Raw genomic sequence first — 22487 nt, 5'->3', positions numbered from 1 at the left:
ATTTGGGGAGAGAAGGAACTAGTTAAGAAGAGAAACAGAAAAACTCTGACCACAGGGAATTAGAAAGGCAAATGGACACAAGAAGAACCAAGGTATTAGTAGGAAAAATACATGGTTTGTTTTTAAGCTTGAGCAGAAACTGTGAAGAAGAACATGGTATCCTCTAAAGCTACTGCAAAATGAGGTCAGCAATAGAAACTCTACCAAGCCAGTTTTCTGAAACTGTGGTTCTAGGAATTGTTCAAGTAATTAAAAACTAGGAGTACAAAATTCTGAGAAAGAATTGCTTGAATAGACTTACATGTCTCCTCTAGACACATCACCCCCAAAGGCCTCCAAGCTTCCTGATGTAACATTCATCCGGGCATGCGTCTTTTTTGCTGGAAAAAAAAAAGTGTTTTTTTTTTTCATTATAGAGTAAGAAAACACAGTTTTCCTGAATGAAGGAAGAATAAGATGGTCCTCACCATCAGAGGTGTTCTTATGTGCTTGCAACTCCAGATCTTCCATGCCTGCAGCTGGTTCCTCAGTGGCATCATCTTCCCTGAAGCAACAGAGCATCAAGAGCTATAAAATCAGTATGACACTGGCTTGCTTACCAATTTTGTAAGATTTAAAAGCTTTCAGCCAAAACCCACCCAGTGATCACAATGTCCTGATACCATCTTTGTTCCATCGTATGGAAGGCACAAGCCCCAGGACAATGTTCTACTCTCCTGTTTTCACAGAGGCTTTTATGACATAGATTGATAAAAAGCTGTTACCATTTTCTCTTACAGTCTTCAATCCACTCCTTCATGATGGCATGATATGTTTTCAGGTCCACAGAGACATCTTTCTGATCTGGGTCAAGCATGTTGCACAGATCTTCAAGACCACTGTCTTCTGATTCCCGACTTGTTGTATGTCTCAAATAATCAACTATCTTGGAAACTGCTACTTTTCCTGAAATAGACACAGGGATCCACGTTTCAGACTCTGAAGTCTAGTAGGCTGTTCTGGAAAGCTGTGAAAGGACATGCAACTGATGTGCACCAGTGTGTTTTCAATTGCCCCCAAGAGCTGTAGAAAAACAACTGATCCCTGTAGTTCCAATGTGACTTGGAGAGGAGCAGTTACCTAATACAGGAGTGTGCAAGTCCACTTTACTAGTTTTGTGGATTTCAGTTTAATAAAAGCAAACCTGGCACATTTACTATGCTTTTTTTTTTACTATTTACTTTTTTTTTTTTTTTTACTATGCTTTACTTTTAGGTCTCATCAAGTTGGAGAAACCTTGTGACTGTCACTACCTTGCTCTGCTGGATGACTCCTTTCACTACCACATTTTATTTATTTATGTTTGAGATGGAACTCAGAAGAATTCTCTTGCTCCAAAATTTCCCAAGGTTCCCTTTCCTAACAAGAAAAAGCTTACGAAATAAAGTCATTTCTTTTTAAAGTTGGTTGCCAGGAGCATGTTGCATCTCTAATTCCTCTGCACTAAAATACAGCAAAATCAGCTGAGGGGGGAGGGGAGGAGGAGGGAAGACACCACACACAAGAGGCACAGACACCATACAGCCACCTTAGGGAGCTCATCAGACACAGATTAGCATAGCTCAGGAGTTGGAACACACACTAGGCCTTGAAAATTTGTTTAGAGGAGAAAAACTGGAGTAATAAAAAAAAAAAAAGTCATGAGCAAACCTGTATGATCTAAATCACATGCATAGAAGATAGTGGTCAGTAGGTCTTCTTCACAGATCAAGCTCACATCATACATGTTCTCAGCTTTGTACCCCAGTGACTGCTTCCGTCCTATAAAGAAGGTTTGTTATTCTCCATCTTTATTTATTCTTAGGAACTCTCAGGCACCACAGCTTGCAACTGCATTATGTTTGTCATAGCACAAGCACACGTAGAATACCAAAGCTAAAATAACACTTTTTTAAAAAAAATAACTAAAATAATTAAATATTTTAAATACTTTAATGCTTTTTAAATAATTAAAAAAAAAAAAAAAAAAAAAAAGCCAAAAAACTAAACCAAGAAACTAGGTCCTCCCACAACAAAACCAGAGCTTTTGCTGCCACATAACACTAGCAACTTCTCCAAGCTGGAGCCTCATGACTTTGGAACTGGTTTATGCATCTACTTCTACACCTGCATTTTTGACAGCTCTGGCTACTCTTTTGCATCAAGTAAACACATAAACCAGAACATTTTTAGAGGCAAGCTATTTCTCCCCTTTTTCTCTAGATATATTGTAGAAAAATCACCATAGTCAGATTAAGAAAACAATACTTAAAAAACCCAAAACAGCCCATAGAATCCAAACAAAAAAGCTACACTCAAACTCGCATAAATTTTTCTCTCAAAGGCAGACTAAACTAAAATTCAAATCTCTTTTCCACAAAAAAGGAATTAGTAAATCTGAAAAAGTTTTTGATGGTGCTTATTATTTCTTCACTTTTTAAGTTCAGGTTACTATTTTTTAAAGAAAAGTTAAAAAATTACTCAGCTCTTTTTGTAGTCTTACTGGGCTTGAGTGATTCTAAAATATAACAGTAGTAGCTTAAGTAGTAAATAAATGTCATCTGTGTAAGGTGTACATTTGAATGTTTAGGATGTTGGAGGGGTCTTTTTACCAAGGTTTTTACCTCTTTCACTGAAAGATAATCTCTTCGACAAGGGAGATGGGATCATGGCACTTTCTGGATTTTTTTCAGATGTGAAGAAATATAAGTTTGGACTTGACGTAAGGTACTTGTGCTCACAAGGTGCATATTTAGATTTGATACTGGATAAAGCACCCCATTTGCTCTGGGTGTTGGCCTCTCTGGACCTGAAGTAGGCTGGAGAACAGTCCTCCACAGTGCACACTGGTACCCATGAGCTGCTGGATCCCTCTTCACTTTTAATTACTGAATATGTTGCATTTGCAGAACAGAACTCAGTGATATGCCTGATACAAGGTGACAGCAACTGCAAGTCTGCAGAGAAAACACCATCAGCACTGGGGCTGATTAAATGTGGGCCAGTACTACTGCGAATCCTACGAGTTCTTTTCTTCAGTATTTCTTCTAGATTTTTTTTGACATTGCACTGTGGACTGTCAAAATCCTGGGACTGAAATTTTGGTATCTGCAAAGCAGGGTTAGAGACTTGGTCCATCATTTGGATAGACCTGATCTTTCTGCATATACTGTCCACGGGGTTATGATGCCTCTTGTTAGGTCCATGTTTTGAAGACATTATCAGTTGACCTCTTCTGCAGAGTATCTGGAAAGAATAGGGACAAGATGTAAGAGTCAGGATGATCAATGATCAATATACACCTGTACTCTGTGACATTTTTTCCCTTCAGTAGACACTTTGGAGCTTTGATTTCAAGTGATTTGAAAAATCCTTGGTTCCCATACCAGCTGTGACAGAAACCTTGAGTCACAATGGAAACCAGAAGAAACTAGAAGGGATGTGGATTTGGAAAATAAGGGAAGGGAGTTTACTTTTGGGAAAATATTAGGCTGTCTTCCTGGGTTTGCTTTTTGTGGGAACTTGCTCAGAGGAGCTGGGAAAAGCAAGGGCAATCAGTTTCAGCATTTCAGTGAGCCTACAAGAACAAAAAACCCAAACACAGTTGCTTCTTTTACTAATTAGGCACAACTACAGCTGTCACACCAGCACGCAGGGAATTACACTCCCCTTCAGAAGCACTTCAGCTTGATTTGTACTTTTATTATTTATTTTCCCAAGGCAATATTTAAAAAAATATTTCTCAAAATAAGAATGTGTGTATGGCAAATGCATGGAAGGTGCATTTTGCAGGCATAAAGCCATGTTTCAGGTGAGATATCTGTCTCTGGCTTGGGGATTTGCAACCTTCCCTGAGATGAGTTGTCCCACTCTAGGCTTTCCTCACAGTTCCCCACCTCAGCATCTGCTGAAGCCTCAGCACTGAGAACACCACAGAGCAGCCAGTCTGACCCAATGAGTGTGATCAGACTTCAAGAGAGACCTGTGACAGTCAACAGCACCTTCACTGAAACTTGGTCATTGAAAAGAAATGAAAGGGAAGCAAGCAATATTTTCGGAAGATAGCTATGACATTTAGGTCATTGTAAGAGATAATTTTTTACATAATTTTAAGAAACCCAAACAACAACAAATAACATCAGATAAAGCCAACTGAAAATTAAATCACCTTGCTTCTTGCCAGAAGACTATATACAACATTAAAAAACAAAACCCAAAACACATGCAAAACCCAACATTTCCATAGAAGTAAGAACAGAAGCAGTCAAGACTCCAGTGCATGTTACATTATAACCTACATGACCACCACCCACAGTCCTCAGATCCTCCAAGACTGGGTTTTACTTTAAAGCAGCCCCTCAGAATAGTGCTGCTAAAACCCACGCTTATGATAAGGATAGAAGGGGAAGAAAATGAAACAATAGTTTTTTTAAGTAGAGCTCACAGAGGGTGTATGGACATGAGAGGAGCAGAGAGTTACCCACAAGGGCAGAACACCAAACCCCTTGACCCTTGGAGGGATTTCCCCCTGTGTACTACAGATACCAGCTTGCTCCCAGAAGGACATAGACTTCACTGAACCATGTCTTTTTAATCAAACTATGCATAAGGAAATAAATTAAAGCAGCCTCCCCTCTCCAAGAAACTACCTCCCTGCTTTTCTTTCAGGTAGAAAAAAAAAAAAATCAGTAACTTCTTCAAAAAAAAGCAACACGCTTCACTAGCATTTAACACAAGACTTGTCATTTCTATAATATTGCAAAGCAAAAAGGAAAATCCTATTTAAGTATTTAGTAATCCAGATTGAAATAGACATAAATAGCCCGTGTTTTACTTAAACTGGTTTATTTCAAGCTTCCTGCATGCAGCAGCTTGGCTTTATGTCTGCAGAGTCAAGATCTTAAAATTTATTTTTCAACCCTTGGTTTTGTAAGTTGTAGCATTTACTGTAATGAAGGCTTCATTAGACACAAAAATACTTCAAAAAATAGTAAGAAACTCAGAACATTTTTAAAGAATAGACCATTTTTTAATTATTGTGACTGACTGAAGATATTTTCTTTAAAAAAAACAACAAATTGTCAGGAAGTTGAAGCAGTATCCTGTTAGAGATACAGAATGTCTCCTAAAAGAAAAACTTAAAAACATTGCAGTTAGATGTCTGCGTATGCTCTAAGTGCACTAGAACCCCCAAACAAGTACAAATAAACATTTAAAAAATGGTTATTTAAAGTCTTTTTGACCATAATGTGTTTTTAAATATTGCTTATAATACCACATTTAAAAAAAGAAAGAAAAAAAAAAAAAGAAAAAAAACAACAAAACAACAAAAAAACACCACAGTCCAAGGCCTTATACTTACAACAGGATATAGAAAACCACCTTCTATTCCTCTCTGGTAAAGACAGCTCAGGTTGACAAAAACTATTTTAACTGTTCCTCTGAGGAGCACTAAGTAAATGAACTTTGATACCCAAATGAGCTCATCTGCTGGAAAATCAGCTTTACAAGGTGCAGCTGATGATGGCAGCCACTCAACTCTCAGGCTGAGAGGAGCATTGGGATGCAAGGAGGTGCAAATCAGCCATCAGCCTCCAGCCCTTCTAATTGTTTTTTCACATCTCTCCTGCAGCTGGTGAATGACTTGCGTGGAATTTCAAAGCATCCTGAAGCCTCTCTGCTATCCTACCCTTATTTTTAAGACAGTGAGGACAATAATTAGATAGCTCACTGCTGTGTCTAAACTCAGGTACCTGGGATGTTTCTCACTTTGATTAGCACTTCTTCCTTACTTTTCACACCTACTGCAAACTTTCAGGTAGGACCAGATCTCTTCTAGTTTCTCTTCTGACAGCTTGAGCAAAGAAACCAGAAATTGTATGAGTGTCACAGATCTTACCATTTTTTAAAGCAAGGCAAAAGTTGAAATGTCTCAGGCTGATGGTCTCTCAGGGAGTCTGTTACCATCTGACCTGCACCTGGTGCTCTGAGCAAGAAAAAAGTTTTGTTGTTAGAACTGTTAGCCAAGCCCTCTATCCAGTACTAAATTCTCAAACAAGATTTGCATTTTAACACCATGGATCTTAGGTGTGTGCTGTAGAAATAACTAGAAATAGAATAATGTTTCTGAAACTCTAGTGTCTGTCTTGTACATAGTATCTGCACAGCTTATCAGACTTCTCCAAACACTTGGAGAAATGACACCTCCCAGTCTACCACGGGCCAGTTCAGCACTCCTGAAAAAAAAAAGTAAGAAGTGGTCTCACAAGTGCTTTGTGATAAAATCTAAAATGTGTAAGTAAGCTGACATCTCTCTTCCCTGTTTTGTTTTTTTTTAATGGGAAAACTGTTACACAAAAATTAAAACTTGGCACTATCACCCAGCAGCATTATCAAAGACTATAGAGCTGGTGTAATTGGTTCTGATTCGATTAGCACAAGAATGTTTTTGACTACCCAGTCTTTCTTCAGGAGTAAAGCTGATAAGAATACAGAGGTAACATTTCTGAGATCAAACCAATCCAGCTGAGGATCTCTTTTCTCTTTGAGAAAAATCTTTGAGAGATTTATGTGTAAGGGAAGATTTTTAACTTCTTGAACAGAAGACCTCCTGCATTAAGAAAGCATCCTATTTTTTTATCCCTTGATGTATAACTGTGTCCAGTTCTGGGCCCCTCAGTTCAGGAAGGATATCGGGGTCCTGGAGCAGGTCCAAAGGAGGGCAACCAGGCTGGTGAAGGGACTCGAGCACAGATCCTATGAGGAGAGGCTGAGGGAGCTGGGGCTGTTCAGCCTGGAGAAGAGGAGGCTCAGAGGAGACCTCATCACTCTCTACAACTCCCTGAAAGAAGGCTGGAGCCAGGTGGGGGTTGGTCTCTTTTCCCAGGCAACTCTCAGCAAGACAAGAGGGCACGGTCTCAAGTTGTGCCAGGGGAGGTTTAGATTGGACATTAGAAAGAATTTCTTTACTGAGAGGGTGATCAAGCATTGGAATGGGCTGCCCCGGGAAGTGGTGGATTCTCCATCCCTGGAGATATTTAAAAAGAGACTGGATGTGGCACTCAGTGCCATGGTCTGGTAACCACAGTGGTAGTGAATCGAGAGTTCGACTTGATGATCTCTGAGGTCCCTTCCAACCCAGCTGATTCTATGATTCTATGATAAAAGTGGCCTCTACTCAGAGAGGCTCCTCCAGGTGACATCGTTACCTGTGCTGCTGTACAGCTAGCAGAGTAGGCACTGAAAGGTGCAGGAGCAAACACCCCTTATGTATAGACCTTACACCTTACAAATAGACCTTACACCTTACTTACAGTGTAAATGGACAGAGATGGAGAGAAAAGTAGGGACAGAAACAGGGCTTCATTCCCAGGGTCTGAGATATAAACTAGATGCCTGATACACTCCTAAGTGTCTCAGTAACATAGTCTGCCTCCTCCTCACACTTCTTCAGATGACAAATTCAACAGGACTTCGTAAGATGTTAAGTGTTAATGTGCAACAGCTAAGCTGTTAATTACTTGGCTTGAGTACAAGCTCTGGCAGTACAAAACTCACAATAAAATTGCTAATCTAAAAAAAAAAAATAAAATAGCAGGTCCTCTATCACAGATTCATGTAACAACCAAATCAGCTTGTGGGTTTTGCACTATTTTATTTGGCTGTTTTATTTTATTTACTGTTTTATCTACTTTGTTTACTATTTTCTTTTATTTATTTTAAAAAAGAAATATGTGTAACTCGCTGTGACACCAGGATTCAGCAGCAGAAAAATCCCACCATCCCCCATGTGCCTGGTGTGCATTAGGTGGGCCATGTGTCTCATGGCCCACCTTTGCCACACCACACTGCTCATTGCTTGGTGCTTCACTATGGGCTGAGACAGGTGAGCTCTGATAGACCTGGTTGAAATGGTTTCCCACCCACCTTGGGATTATCCAAAATGTCTGTCAGGCCTGATGATTTGGTGCATCAGGTAGGGCTATTTATTCTCCCCTAAAGTGGACTTCTACCTAGAGAACCAAACTTTGTTTTGAACAACAACGGTGTTGTTACAATAATAAAAAAATACTCTTACATCAGTGGGATTCTTGCTATTTACATCATGGGATTAAAATGCAAGCTACTCAAGCAGAAAGTGTAGCTCATGTTCAATATACACGGGAAAATATTGAAGAAAATATTTTCAGAATTCAACTCAAGCAGAGTTCCTAAATTTCTTGGTTTATCTTGACAACCCAAGGTTTCTTTTTTGTCCTTTACCAGCATTTTCTTTTACATAACTTATGTTTTTTGAATATAGCTATGTGTGTTTCTAAATTAATGTATCAACCCCTTCCCATTCCTCATGGAAGGGAAGGAAAACCAGATCAAGAAGCTGCACATCCTATGGACCATGGTGACGGAGGTTGGGCACTTTGTCAAGAGCATGGAGCTGGCTGTTTCAGTGTCTGACACCGGGCTGAGTGCCATGCAGTCTCTCAGTGTAACTTCCCTCTTTTCCTCTCTCCCAGTTCTGTCCACAACCAAATGTTGGCTTTCAGCTGCTCAGTACCTGCTGGGGACTCAGTGGCAGCAGGGGAGGCTGTGTGAGAAACCTGCTGCTCAGCCAAGAGGGGATGACTGCACACGTAATGTTCAGCATAGCTTGTAGCCCACTGGGTAGCTTCTTGACAGAGAAAATATCTTCTTTGCCACATTTGTGGAGGTGGAAGAAAAGGTCAGATGACTCCTTGGCCTTTTTGGTGCTTCTGTCATTACAGAAAGCTATGTTGTTGAGAGATACATCCTGTAGTATCTGCCTGTCTGAAGAGCTGTACAACTTCTGCTAACATTTTTTGTCAATGCCTATGCTTAGATGGTCAGGTCTCTTGTCCAGCTTGCCAATGGAAGACAACTCATTTTTTTAGCTAATCTTTTTCTCCTGGTGTTTGTCCCAGACTTGTTTATCACCTTAAAAGTTTTATCCTATTGTTCACTGAACTTCAGAAGTAATGCCTTTTTCTGTGACATTCAAACCTTTCAATATTTGTGGATTCCTACTCCTACTTGAGACTTTTGAACATCTCTCACCCCCACAAACATATTTTACTTTTACTTATAGTATAGCTTGAATTTACTTCTCTCTCATCAACACACTTCTGAGAACAGTGCCTTGACCTGACTGTAGCACTGAGCACACTGAAATCCTCAACAAAGCTCTTGTACCTCTGCTGTGTGTGGCATTTACACAACCCCTAGCAGCCTGACCTTTCTTCTGCTTGTTCTGTACCTCAAGTAGTTTTTAGCACAGTTCTTCTCAGATAGACAAGAGAAAAGAAGAAAAGCAAATTCAGTAACTATGCAGTAGCACTGGAATCAGACCCACAAAGATTATGGTACTAAATCTGCAACATAAATAGTTAAATATTGGGCCAGCAATGAATGACTTCTGTAGTCTGGGTTACACCTGGGTTTAAAGTTAAGACTATCTCTTCAGTTCAAAGCTGTACCAGGGAATACAGCTTCCCAGAGAAGCTGAAGATGTCCCTACTCATTGCAGGGAACTTGGACTGGATGACATTTAAAGGTCTCTTCCAACCCAAACTATTTAATTATTCTGTAAGTTAGGGCCTATTCTGAAAAATATTATTGAAATCATGTTTGTGTGACATGAAATGGCTGGCATAAAATGTATTGATAGGTTGCAGATCATGTTTGCTCCAACAGGTTTCATAAGGAGAGTACAGAGCTTTGTGTCCAAGTTCCTCCTGGTCTGGGTGGGGTGTATTGGGGGTTAGACCAGATGATCTCTAGAGGCCCCTTCCAGTCCCTAACATTCTTTGAGTCTATGAAAACCTAGAGTTTGCTTGAAAAGATCACAGAAAGACAAAAAACAAGCCCCAAAGGAGACGTTAAGAAACATTACCGTGTTTCTGGGCAGACTCAATTTACCAGTGAGTCCTTAGAGAGGGCTGGCTAATCTATTCTCTGTGTTTCTCAGTGATAAAAGATCCACAGCCTTCCACAGCAATCTATTTCTAGGCACTATGCTACGGTTAGAAAGCTTTCCTTACTATTTAAATACCCTTATTGCAAAATAAACACAAAATTATTTGTTTGCATTTTCCTACTTTGCAGACTCTGCCATATTTCGTAGCCTTTCAAGATGGACTTTGAAGACGTTTAGCATGGATGAACCAGAACTACACTGTGCTTGGGGCTGTTCAGGTGCCAGTCAGAAGTGAGATGCACTTCCAACAAAGATTTAACAAACCAGCAAGAAAGCACAATGGAAATGAGAATAAGCATAAGAGACAAATCCCAGGAGATGATCAGAATGCCGTATTTGCTGACGTACCTACTGACCACCTACGCACAGCAGCTGCACCTTTTACTCAAGAGGAAGCAACGGGTCACTGGTGTCATTACCAGCAGTTTGAAAATAGACAAGCACAATTACTGCAGCCCATATTTTTAGGAAAAGATTTGGGAATGCACAGAGTCATGACGCCAAGCCAGTGACGTGTGTTTGACCCAACTCCACCATATGAGAACTTTTCACCCACCTCAGCACTGAAATTCAATCCCAGACATTGGCTTTTTATCATTTACAGTGTCAGGATAAGCAGTCTATGCCCTTTAGGTTGTCTTTAAGAATAAGAATAGGTTATGTTCTTCCTAATAAGGGATCCTGCTGCTACAGCAAGCCTCAACTTACTTCCCTCACTTAGGGTATTGATTACATGCCAAAGCAACTTCCTCATCTATGTGAATCAGCTGAGAAATGGCAGGACTGATAATGAGTGTTTCGTGTACAGCACATCTTCCTGAAGAGCTGCAGGGTTTTTTTTTGTGTTATGATCCATAACCCAGTTATAGGCTACTTCTTTTTTCAAGCTTACATATGCCCATACATACACATCCACATTTTTTTTTTTTGCGAATGCAAACACTTTAAATACATGCATTTACTTCCCAAAGTATTGCATCCTCTTGCTGTTTGCAAATAAATCATGTCCCATATGACATCTTAGAAGTGGTTGTATTTGTGAGAAGAGTGAGATGACCACCTTCTCATAGGATTGTGACAAGAAAGAGCTGTGAAGGGAGAAGAGTCTTTTAAACTTTAGTAACTACAGTAGAATTGACAAACATGGAGCTTTTGTTCTGCATGCAGATTTCTTAGAGATTTCTAGGGAAGTGCTCTTGAAATGTATGTTTTTTGAAACACCCAAGTAACTTATAATCTCTGGTCATGTAAAAGTAAAGTCATTTAGGGGCCTAAGTCACAAAGACACAGAGAATATAAGGGAAAAATATAAACCTTTTGGAAAAAACCCAAAACATTATGGAAATTCAACTTGGGGTTGTGTTCATTTCACCTGATATTGTCAGGGTAAAGTGCCATCTAAAGTCAATGAAGAGACATGGACATGTCCAGAATGGAATTCTGTCTTTTTATCTTAGTACCCTACATTCTGTGATCAGAGGCTGTTCTTTGAAGTCCTGCTTCCCTCCACTCTGTGGGAGACATTCAGTTCCTAGTCAAAAGCAAATAGTGACACTTTAGGTGCCCTGGGGATCTTCCCTGCCCTTCAGCTGCTTCTCTACAAGAAGTTGGGTCAGCAGGAGTTTCATGTGTGTATGTATCTGCATGGTGTTTATGCACTGTAGCCTGTCTCTTGTTCCTGTTGAAATAAACACCTCACTTTTAGGTATCTTAATGCCATGGAGACATCTGATGGTACAACACTAAACCCATTTAATGTAAAGGGGTGCTGTCAAGGCCCTGTATTTGCTTTTGAGCCAATGATGACCTGATGCTACTACAATAAGCCAGTTCAGGTTTTGATCTGTCCAGTTCAGCTCCCTGCTGCCCTCTGGGCAGCCTCAAACAAGCCCCAGACTCCACAAGGAGCTGAGTGGGACTCCAGCAATACAGCCAGATTTGGGAGAATGAGACTCCAGCAGCACCACTTGAGAGTTCAGACTTTGCAAAGTAGTCACAAGGTAAAAAAAGCTGTGTGGTAACTAACAACATAAATCGTTTTCCATGCCTCCTGTTATCTACTCCTTCTCCCCAGTTCCATCAGAAGGGGCTGAGCAGGTTGTCTTTGTGTTAACTTGTCTCACTGCAGTGGCAGGAGAATCCTCATTCCAGCGACAGGGGAACCAGAGCTTACTTTCAGTGCAGAGCTTATTTTCAGTGCTGAACACATTGAGGTTTTTCAGTCATAAGGGGAACCACAGTGAAGAGAATATACTTTATGTTGAGCAATACCGAAGTTAGAGTGTTGATTTTCACAGACTCTCTTGTATGTTTTGATTCTCTCCTTGTGGTCTGTGCATAAAGAGAGGCTTTGAAGTCACTCCAGAAAGTAATAAGTGAGCAGCTTTCTCTTTTCCAAGTCTCTTCTTGTTAAAAGTCCCCTGGATGCAATGCATAGCCCCCTTCTAGGGCTAAGGGTTAAGTATCACCAAGAAAAGCCCCTGATCTGTCAGAGCAATAAGAAAAAAGCAGGGAAAATGTAAACTTCACAGTGAAGTAGATCCAAGTAGAATCCAAGCTAGGGTGCATCATGGCATGGCTTTTTTAAAATGATAGAGGCATGATAGGAGCTCCCAGGAATCACATGAGCTGCTTGAGGCAAAAACCTGAACTTCCCTCTTATTTCTTGCACCTATACCAAAGTGAGCTGCTAATGACAGTTCTGTATATTCAATAAGCAATTCTGTCTGCCTTGAGCAGAGAGCAGAGCATTATCCCCCCAAAAGCAGGACAGCAATTGCACCTTCACTAACAGTGTTCTTCAGAGCAGTCTCCACTGATAATTCCATCAGGGAAAAGCTCTTCCCAAGCCTTAGCAGTGCCTGTCTGGACATTCCTCCCTCAGATTCCATATACAGGAGCACGCCTTTGGTCACACATGTAGGCTGACCTGTATTTTTATTACACCACAGCCTGGTCCTGTTTGTGAGGCTGTGGCTGGAGATTTTGCAGCTGTGGCCAATCTTGCAACTATCAAATTTCTAGCTCCCCATGTGCTTAGCTCTCCCTCCTGCTCTCAGCTCTCCCTTCTGCTCCCCTTTCCCTTTACACAAAGGAAACAAATGAAGGAGGACAGATAAAAGCCCTGACTAAAGAGCCAGCAAGACTTCAAGTATGATTGGCCTGAGGACCAAATCCAATATACATGGCTGTGGTGGCAACCAGTTAGAAGTAGCTTCTGCAAATGGCTTCTCTGCTTCTTGTTCCCTACTGCTTTTCTATTTGGTGCTCAGCTGCTTGACCTGTTCAAGCCCATGACCTGGGCTTTTACTGCAATGAATCCATGACACAGAAAAGTGTTTCTGACTATTAGGAGTAGGTATTTTTTTGGTTGGTTTGTTAGGTTTTTTGGGAGTGTTGTTTTGTTGTTTGTTGTTTCTTTTTTCTAGCTTTGTGTTTTTAGTTGTGCATAAGAAAACAAGATGCAAGAGATTTTAAGAGACCCCAACAAGAAACTGCATCCTCTGAATGTATGCTAGGAATAACTCAAGCTACTGACACTGGGTGTCACCTTTTTCTTAGGCTGGTATGTTATGACTGGAGAGTAATTTACTAACTTCTCCAGCTCCCACAATGGATAGCAATCTGATGTATCTTGAATTATCCTAGGTGAACACTCATCATCCATATTAATACCTGCTTCTGGCTGTGGTTATTGATCATCTAGCAAGAAGGTGATGAAATGCAAATGCAGAGGGCTCATGCCAATGTATTCAGAAGGTATTCACCTGGCTAATGGGGTGCATCTCCATGCGTATCCATCTTTCAATCATTTCTCTGGCTTCCTGCAAGACTACAGGTTTCCCTCAGGAGTCATCAGACCTTCTGCTTCTCCATCTACAGGGCTGACAAGAGATCCCTTTGGACTCCTCCGCCTTGCTACGGAAGGGGAGGGAACCTTTACTCTGAAGATTTAAAAAGGGACCCCTAAACCTGTAGGAGATCCTGGGACACACCATTGGAAGTAAAGAAGACTGAAGATTTGCCACTGAACTAATTATGAAGGTGAGTGAGATTCTTTGGGTGTGTGGGAAACATTTAGCTTGCAATTTATGCTTTTTCCTATGAGTACAGTATCTAGAAACTGCAGGGGGGGGCTTAATAATTTTAACTTTAAAATAACGTGAGAGGCATATAGACACAATTATATTCTGTGTGCTTGAAGAAGTATATTTAAAAGAAAAATCCAAACACTGATAGCACAACATGCTCTCAAAACCAGGATGCAATAAATCACTGGGAATCATAATGTTTAATGCACTTTGTTGTCCATCACTGTTACCAATGCACAAATAACAAACAACAAGGTCTGTGCAAACATGTGGAGATGCAACCTGTTCACAGAGGATTCATGCTCATTTCATCTGCATGTGCTGCACCCGTGAACAAACTCCAAGAATCAAACAAGCTTCTCTCGTGACATGTCTGTAATCATGACTGGTGCAAACAGGATGCTGAAAACTTTCTTTTCCAGCTGAAGTTGCGATTCACACTCCTGGTTGGTTGGTTGGTTTGGAATGGCAAGTCCCCTACATTAGCTTGTTGTGTACATGCTATCATTCAATGTTTATTAAAATCAAGATAAGACTTTATATCATCTTTCCCCCTTAGTTTCTACCTTTTTCTCATTTCTGGATGATCTAATATCCTTGTAAATAGGAGCACAAAAGGTGCTTGTTTCAATGCCCGTTCTCACCAGTAGGGAACCTTTATAATTAATATGGGTAAGGAGAATAAATTATGTTTAATTTAACATTTGTCTGCCAATCAGATCACTCTGTGTTGAAGCTGAAATAGCCACTGAGCAAGAGGAGGTTTGGAAGCAAGACAGGGAAAAAGGAGGGACTGGAAATACCCTCACATTTAGATGTGAAGTTCAGAGGATCTATAGATCTGAAAGGTTTTTCCTGTACCTTGTGGTTCTTTATTGTGCACAGGGACTGTGTAAGCTGACAGCATCTGCAATGGCACTGCTCTTGGCAGCATCCTTCCTGTCTTTCTCCTGGAGTGCACCTCAGGTAAGCAGCTCACTCAGTCTGGATGTGAAGCATCTGGGAATCTCACAGGTTGGGGCCATTCAGATATTTGTATTAGTTGGCAATGGTATGCAGTCTTGACATGCTTCTTCTTTTTTTGGCATAAAGGCTCATTTCCAAAGGAGGAACTGGACTCCTCAAGCTATTCTCTATTTGAAGGGTGCACGTAAGTCCCAAGATCTTTCTGTTTTGAGGAGGTAACTTTCTCTATTCCTGAATTGTTCCTAATCTGCTTGCCTCCCCACAAACAGTAAATTGCTAAGAATGATGGGGAGGGAGAATTCTGAGGCCTGCAGGGATGTGCTAAGTGTTATTTCTTGTCTCTGAAACAGTGACATTATTGTTATTGTCGTTGTCATTATTATTATTATGTTATTAATAATAAATCGAAGAAAGCAAGTATTAGAAGACAAGCAAAACAAAGCACCAAAAACGTATACAGATTGAAGCTTGATTGTAAAACCTATTGGAAAAGATTGTAAAACCTATTGGATTGTAAAACCTATTTGTCTGAAATAATCTTTAAGGAGGATTAAGACACACTGGATATAGTAATCATTCCTTATTCTCACTCAGGCTTTCTTATAACCTCTCAAGCAATAGGAGACCACACAGTTCCTATAACAAGAATCTTGCATTACAGTTGGTTTTAAGACCACAAGCAACCTCTTCTAAAGAGAACCTGGATGTCAGTGTTATCAATATTGTGGTGCTAAGGTTCTGTAAATGACTTTTGAGTTTTTATTGCTTGTCCAGAATTAAAGAAGCATTAAATATAAAGGCAAAATTTAGAAACAGAGAGGGATTTTGTCCTTCGAAGCAAATCCACAAAATTTAACAGAAATACTCATATTTTCAGAAATTCTCTTCTGAGTAGTTGTTTCAGAATTAAAACTGTCAAGTAGAGCAGATACTAAGAGAACTAGAAAAATAGCTTCCTTGAAATTAAAAAAAAAAAAAACTTCTTGAAGCTCATAATCCTGAGAGAAATGCAGAAGGGAGATGGTACAAATAGTAACACTGCAAAATACGCAGACTTCAAAAAAACTGTAACTAAAAGAAGTTCTAGTGACATTAATAACATTATTTTCTATTAACAACGCAAAGAATTTGGCTTTTTCTGTTGAGTTTAACTCTTCCAACTGAATAATGCACTGTGTTACTTCTATGCCAACCTGTGTATCATTCTTATTGATGCATAAGAACTACTGTGCTTTATTTTTTTAGGGTTTTAATTTTTTTAAAACAAAAAAATATAATATCTCTTTAAAAGACAGTATGTTATAGTCCATCAGAAAGATGAAAGCTCTTGACCATACAGCAGTCAAGAAAAAAGTGAGGAAAATACAGTAAAGTCCCTCCAGCAGTTTACATACAAGAATGGAAGGTGGTAAAATACCAGCTCTATAGAATAAAGCACATCTTGAGTGTTCCAGCTTAGGATGGGCTTTTGCTGACTTGGAAAGACCTCGAGATGGGCTTATGCTTCCCTTTTTAGGTCTGTAGAGGTATTGCTGTAATTTTGTATACTGAAAGACTACATTGGATTTGTAAAGTGGGTATTACAACAGATTTGGGAGGTTGTTTTCACCCTTTCCCACTGCTTTTGTAGAGGGACGTCGATTCATCTCAGAGGAGAGACATGGAAAGGGTCTGTATGACAGAATGCAGTTTGGTAAGTACCTGTGCACAGATGTGTGTAACACATCAGTCAGTTCTCAGATCATGGGAGAAATCTGTGGAAACTGAAAGGGTTTTACTTCCCTAGAAATGCATTCAAGGAAGCAATTAGACTCCCTTGTGTTAGTTGCTTCATTCCGAAAAGTACATGATAAAAACTAAGTTTTCTCTCTTGTGTACCAGTTTGGCTTCATTCACATAAATTACATTCCAGACTCACCTGGCATTTAAGTGGGATTATCATCAGTGCCTTTGATTTTCTTTTTCCAATGGAATATACAAATCAAGTTATTAATTATGCTGGACTGACAAATATCAAAAGTAGATTAGTCCATCCTAGACAATGTTTCCACAGGAAACAGAATATTTTAGCAAAATAATGAACATGTGAAAAAAGAAAATGTTTTTTATCTTCTAAGGGACTTTAAAACAGCCACAATTTTATAAAGATTGTTAGTCTCTCCTGTGTTAGCTACTTCTCAGGCTAGTTTTGTGCAGAGAATATTATAGAAAAAAGAAAACAACAGTATTCTTTTTCTTTGGGTGTCTAGATACAGATGTAAAAAATCAAAGAACAAAATAAATAAATACCAGTAAACACTCACAAACCTATCACCTCTGATTTTATAATTCCAGAAACACGCAGCCAAACCACAAATCCTTCGTCTCTTTCTGAAGCTGCAGCACTGTTCCTTAGTTCCTTATGGAAAACACAAGAAGAAGGTAACTGCCTGTTTTGTATTTTGACTTTTAAGAAGGGGTCTATCAATACTTCTTTACCAATAATTGAGCAATTAAGTAATTATTTAATTTACCTAAAAGGCCTTGTTTGAAATGAGATCTTATTCTACAGAGTGCATTGTATTAGAGCGTAAAATTATGCAGAATAGAACATGAATCAGAAAAACTACAGTAGCTAAACTTTTTTATATTCTTTTAATTTGCTTTTCAGATTTTTATTGGTTCAGATTCAAGGGCATGGCTATTTTCAATTTGATCTTCCAAAACAGACATCTACTGGGGCTCCTTTTTTTCTGCAGAATATTGTTTAGCTGTGAAATGTTCATTTCTCCAATGGCTCTCATGTCTTGATAGAAAGGCTTAAAAGAATCCTAGAAAGCCCCAGCAGAGGAGCTGTAGGGTTCCTGGCTTTTGAGAGCTCTGTCACTGGCACAGTTGACAAGAGGTCCCAGTGATATTTGAAGGCAGAGACCTGAAATATCTTGAAAAATCTCCTAATTCACCCATGTGTTCCTACCCTCCCAGAGATATTGTCTAACCCTCTCATGTCAGTCTCTTCATCATGCTTCCACTTCTCACTTCAGCACCTCAGAACCCACATCTCTCTTCCTCAGCACCCCCAGCAAAACCCAGCTACTGAGTCAGGCTAAAACAACTTGTGTTTCCTCATCTCCTTCACGTACATTGCACCCCATTAGTTGAGGACCCCTATTCTATGTTCCCCAGCTCCCTCACCCTGCTGTACAGTTCACCTTTTCCTCTCTAGAACAGCTTTTCTGCAAAGCCATCATGGTGAACCCCTCATCATCTGATGCATCAGCTCCACAGGCTGAGACCCTAAATCTTCACTACCCACACCCTGTGTCTTTCTACCTTTCCCCTCTCCAGGTACACAGGCTGTATTACAGAAATGGAGCTGGAGACAGGGAGCTTGGAAAAGTAGGATACACCCTGCAGTGCTGTGAAGAGTCTGTGCTCTGCTCTGGCCCCTGAGTGCCAGGGAGGCTCTTGTAACATTTACAAACCCAGGACTTCCCCTCCTTGGTTCAGAGCAGGCAGGAAGAGAAGGTGGCTAGAAACTACCTTTTTTTCTTATTATCCTGGCTGTGAGTTCCTCCTTCAGATTCTTAATTTCTGTCACTGTGATAGGAAGAAAAAGTGCTGTACATTAACTAGGAAATGTGAAGTAAAACTCTAGTAAAATAAGTAGTTTTTTACCTTTCACATAAAAGACAGGTCTTTTATTGTCTAAATGCCTTTGACATCATGAACAGTATGTAACAAATAACTGCCTTGTCATCATGTCAGTATCACCTCTCCTTGGTTACCTAAAGTATGAAGCTTTCCTGAAAAGAAAAGAGTGTGAGAAACACCTGACAAAATGAAGCTGGTGTATGTGTACATATGCTGGAATCATTCCTGTCTTTTCCATGTCCTAATATCTCCTACTGTGTGTCATACAGTGCTAAGCTAACAAAAAACAAAAAAAACCCCAAACCAAACCAACAAACAAAATCAGTGGCATTTTGACTGAGAAAATCAGAATGAAAAAATAGCATAGTGCTTTGGACAGAATATGTGAGTTGTTCTACAGATAAATCAGTGAAAGTGTCATTTGTGTGCTAACAAAAAGAGAAAATCTTCTAAAGCTGATTATCCAAAAATTTCAGTGGTATTTTCCTGCCTGCTGTTCCTGTTCCAAAGGAGACAGAGGACAGTAACAGCCACCTAAGAAGGAGATATCTCTGAGAAAGCTAAGCAGAACTGGCAATTTGTTTATAAAATACTATGTGGAATAAGATTACCATCATTGTAGTTGGGTATAGCAACACAGTCAAGCCTGGGTAAGCCCTGAACTTTGAGAAGATCACCTTCAAGGGATTTTAGAATCCTCTCGGCTGAGAGAAACGTGCAAAGAAAGAACAAATACATTATTTTCTTCTGCTTGAAAAATTTGTGTCTTGTACTAAGATACCTCTCTGGACATGCTTTATATCTTTGCTTCTCAACAAATATAGTATTTCCTGCATTTAAAATGAGATAATGTAAGATTATTTCTGCAGACTCCTGCACCTCTTAATTAAGTCGCGTTACACCAGATGTGTGTCCGATCCATATCTTTTGTGAAAACTTTGGCTGACTGCACTGTCCTTTATCTACACCTTAATTTTCCCCATTGTGTCTTGTCTTACAGTTGAAGAAGAGAACAGTGATCACCGTGGCTACTTGACAGATCATCTATCAAATTGGTGAAATATTTTAAATTTCTGTAACATTTATATAGCATATACTCTGAAATAATTATTTCTGTAAATGGAGTATTTCATCCATCCACACTTAAGTTCCCAAAGGCTGACATATGTGCTCATTGCAACACTTTGAATGCAACTTGATTAGAAGTTACTAGTTCAGATAAGGAAATAATTTGTAAATTTCCTGTCTTCTTTAGACTATTTTGGATGCCCCACCCAAAATTTAAAATATAGAGTACCGTTTCACCTGAAAAGGTTATCAAAACTGCCTTTTTGGATAAGAACTTCATTAAAAACAATTTTTCAGTAGCCTTTGGGAAACATTTTACTGCCTTCCTCCCAGCTGTATATTGAAGCTTTTTTGTTTCTGATAAAGGTAGATACCTTCGCCACTTCACTGCTGGCTCTGTAAGTTGCTGATGGTCAGTGAGATATTAAAACAATCCAGCTATGTTTGACTGCAAAACAGGTGATTGTTTTTTAATTTTTCTGGTCAAATATCAGTCACTACAGAGAATAGGCAACAGCACTTAGGCATCAGTTACTCCCATGCAGAAATGTATACTCTGAAAAATCCTGAGCAAATCCTACCACTTAAAGATAGTATGGGGATAGGTCTTATGGGATCAGGCTATGGTATAGAGCCCCCAGTGCTGCCAGGAGGTGCAGTGCTGGGTACAAATCCAGTGTCACACGTGACAGCAGTCACACAGAATGGTGTTGTTATTGCACTGCTTTGTTGGCCTGGTTTTTGAGTTTCAAAACTGGAATTACACATAAATTAGTTATTTATTATTCCATGCTGATAAGGATATATTTAACACTACTTATGTGGTTTTGTAGTCTTACTGGAAAGCCCTCTGTAGTTCTCATGTAATTAAAGAGCAGCCATGTGATTCTTGTGTCCAAGCAACTATGTTTTATTTTTTTAACCTTCAACCCTAGTTGTGCTCTTCTTTTTCATGCTGCATCCCTCTGATCTTTCTCATGGAGCTTCTAATTAATTTTGTTAGCTCATACTAGATGCAATGTTGTCCCTCCTTGACACAAAGAAATGCAGCTGAAGAAACAGGAATTAATTTCTGTCATGGGACTATAGGCACTTTCAGTAGTTGTTTATAATCCATATAATTTCATGCAGGAACTTAACGGGAATCAAAATATCCTTGTTTGTTCATTTTTAAGCACTAATATTTCTTTCAATAACAATACATGCTGTGTGACAGAATGCACTCACAGTGAACTTTACCTAATGACCAGAATGTTTTCATTAATTTATCTTTGTTTGAAGTATACATTGAATACTTCAGGTGCATTTAGGTTATTTTCCAGCCTATTTTACAGTACGATAATTCAGTGCTTGGAAAAAAAGAAAGCTTATACATCCTTTGGTTTGTTATTTTAATTAAATTCATAAGCCTATAAATGTCCAAGAGATACAAAAATTGTACTAATCACCTTCACAGTTGACTGATTTTTTTAATGTATTCCTGATATAATCTCATTAACTTCAACAACTCTTTAAAGATATCATGAAATACAATAAACATTCTGCCTGGTTAGTGAGCTGTTTCTGAAACCCTAATAATTTCAATCTGGCAGATAATCACTTATGCAACAGAGAGCTGCTGCCAAGCTTGTCAGATGCCAGTAACTGTTGGAAGTGTATGGCATTTAAGCTGAGCAATCTGGCACACTGACTGAATGAAAAGCCAGTCCTTCTAACACTGCAAATTCAGAAGGCAGAAATGTTTTGCTGTAGTTAAACTGCCTGGCTACTGACAGCTACTCCTAGCATTGAAGTCAGAACTAAAATGAGCCTAGGAGCATGAGAGAGGTCACTGTGGCCACTGCAGGACCATTTATGAGAAGAAAGGGCACAGAATTCACATTAATCATATCTCAAAGCTGTGCACGTTGTGTCACTGGGCAGGTGCTCAGAGATGCCACTGTGCTGAAGCAAACACAGCTGAATTTGTGTAAGTTTTTGTCATGTCAGTTCTCTGCTCTTCTAGGAGAACCTGCAGTCTGGATCATCCACCTTACTTATTTTTCCCTGTGCTGTCTTAATGAGACCCTAGCAAAACCTTTCCCCTTTCCACTCTGTGCTTTCTTCCATCATTTAGCAATATTTTACAGTATGTGTGCAGTGATCACATCTTTCAGCACTGCAATGAAGCTGGGGCTGAAATGGTGGTAAACATATATTCATCAGCCTGTGGCTACTAGGCAACAAAGGATGTGCTGGATCACTCTCAGATGATACTAATGCAATTTTGATGACATGGAATTTGGAGTGAAATGCTTTTTTTCAGTACAACAGTGCACTGAAATACAAGCAATAATGTCAGATTTCTTGAATATATAAAGAACATTAGCTTCCAATCATTATGCTCTTTAAATGTTCTGTTGGGACGCTCAGCCATTACATTCTTTGACTCCACAAGGGAATTTTTAATCAAAGTGCTTTGGGGAAGAATATACATTTCTGACCTCAAAAAATGAAGTTGTTCTCTGTTTAGTAACCCGCATGAAGGAAAATACTTGCAGTACTTTACTTGTACCGCTTTCATATGAAGAATAACTACTCATTGTTTAAATTATTTTTAAAATGGCTAAAAATTAATTACTCCTTTTAAATACAATTAAGTTTATTGCCATAAAAACCTGGACCTGTCTTCTGAGACTAGTTATTCGTTCAGGTAACCAAATCAACTCAAGAATTTTAAA

At 39.4% G+C, this 22487-nt stretch overlaps 2 protein-coding genes across 2 annotated transcripts in view; one reads left to right on the top strand and one right to left on the bottom strand.

The window, feature by feature from the left end:
* The window catches only part of IRAG2 (inositol 1,4,5-triphosphate receptor associated 2), a 53310-nt gene extending 34464 nt beyond the window's left edge, over window positions 1-18846 (bottom strand). The window contains exons 1-6 of the mRNA XM_071733175.1: window positions 18724-18846; window positions 2643-3264; window positions 1690-1800; window positions 765-945; window positions 468-544; window positions 302-380 (exon numbers count right to left, since the gene is read on the bottom strand). Of these exons, the coding sequence (XP_071589276.1) occupies window positions 302-380; window positions 468-544; window positions 765-945; window positions 1690-1800; window positions 2643-3237 (1043 nt within the window). The 5' untranslated portion in view covers window positions 3238-3264; window positions 18724-18846. The remainder of the gene's footprint in view (window positions 1-301; window positions 381-467; window positions 545-764; window positions 946-1689; window positions 1801-2642; window positions 3265-18723) is intronic.
* SPX (spexin hormone) lies at window positions 8414-21011 on the top strand. Its single transcript, XM_071739687.1, has 6 exons — window positions 8414-8503; window positions 14986-15066; window positions 15193-15250; window positions 16697-16759; window positions 17401-17487; window positions 19700-21011. Exons 1-6 carry the CDS (start codon window positions 8414-8416, stop codon window positions 19756-19758), a joined length of 438 nt encoding a protein of 145 aa, XP_071595788.1. The 3' UTR covers window positions 19759-21011.
* Window positions 21012-22487: the final 1476 nt, after the last annotated feature.

Source organism: Heliangelus exortis, chromosome 1 (genome assembly GCF_036169615.1).
Source record: "Heliangelus exortis chromosome 1, bHelExo1.hap1, whole genome shotgun sequence".
Lineage (NCBI taxonomy): Eukaryota > Metazoa > Chordata > Aves > Apodiformes > Trochilidae > Heliangelus > Heliangelus exortis.
Note: the sequence above shows the minus strand (reverse complement) of the source record. Positions and strands in the feature narration are given on the sequence as shown.

Excerpts from the sequence above, each read along its gene's own strand:
- SPX (XM_071739687.1), top strand. The coding sequence starts at position 8,414 with ATGGTGACGGAGGTTGGGCACTTTGTCAAGAGCATGGAGCTGGCTGTT. Across the intron at positions 15,067-15,192 it reads TCTCCTGGAGTGCACCTCAG|GCTCATTTCCAAAGGAGGAA; the intron begins GTAAGCAGCTCA and ends TTTGGCATAAAG. Across the intron at positions 16,760-17,400 it reads GTATGACAGAATGCAGTTTG|AAACACGCAGCCAAACCACA; the intron begins GTAAGTACCTGT and ends TTATAATTCCAG.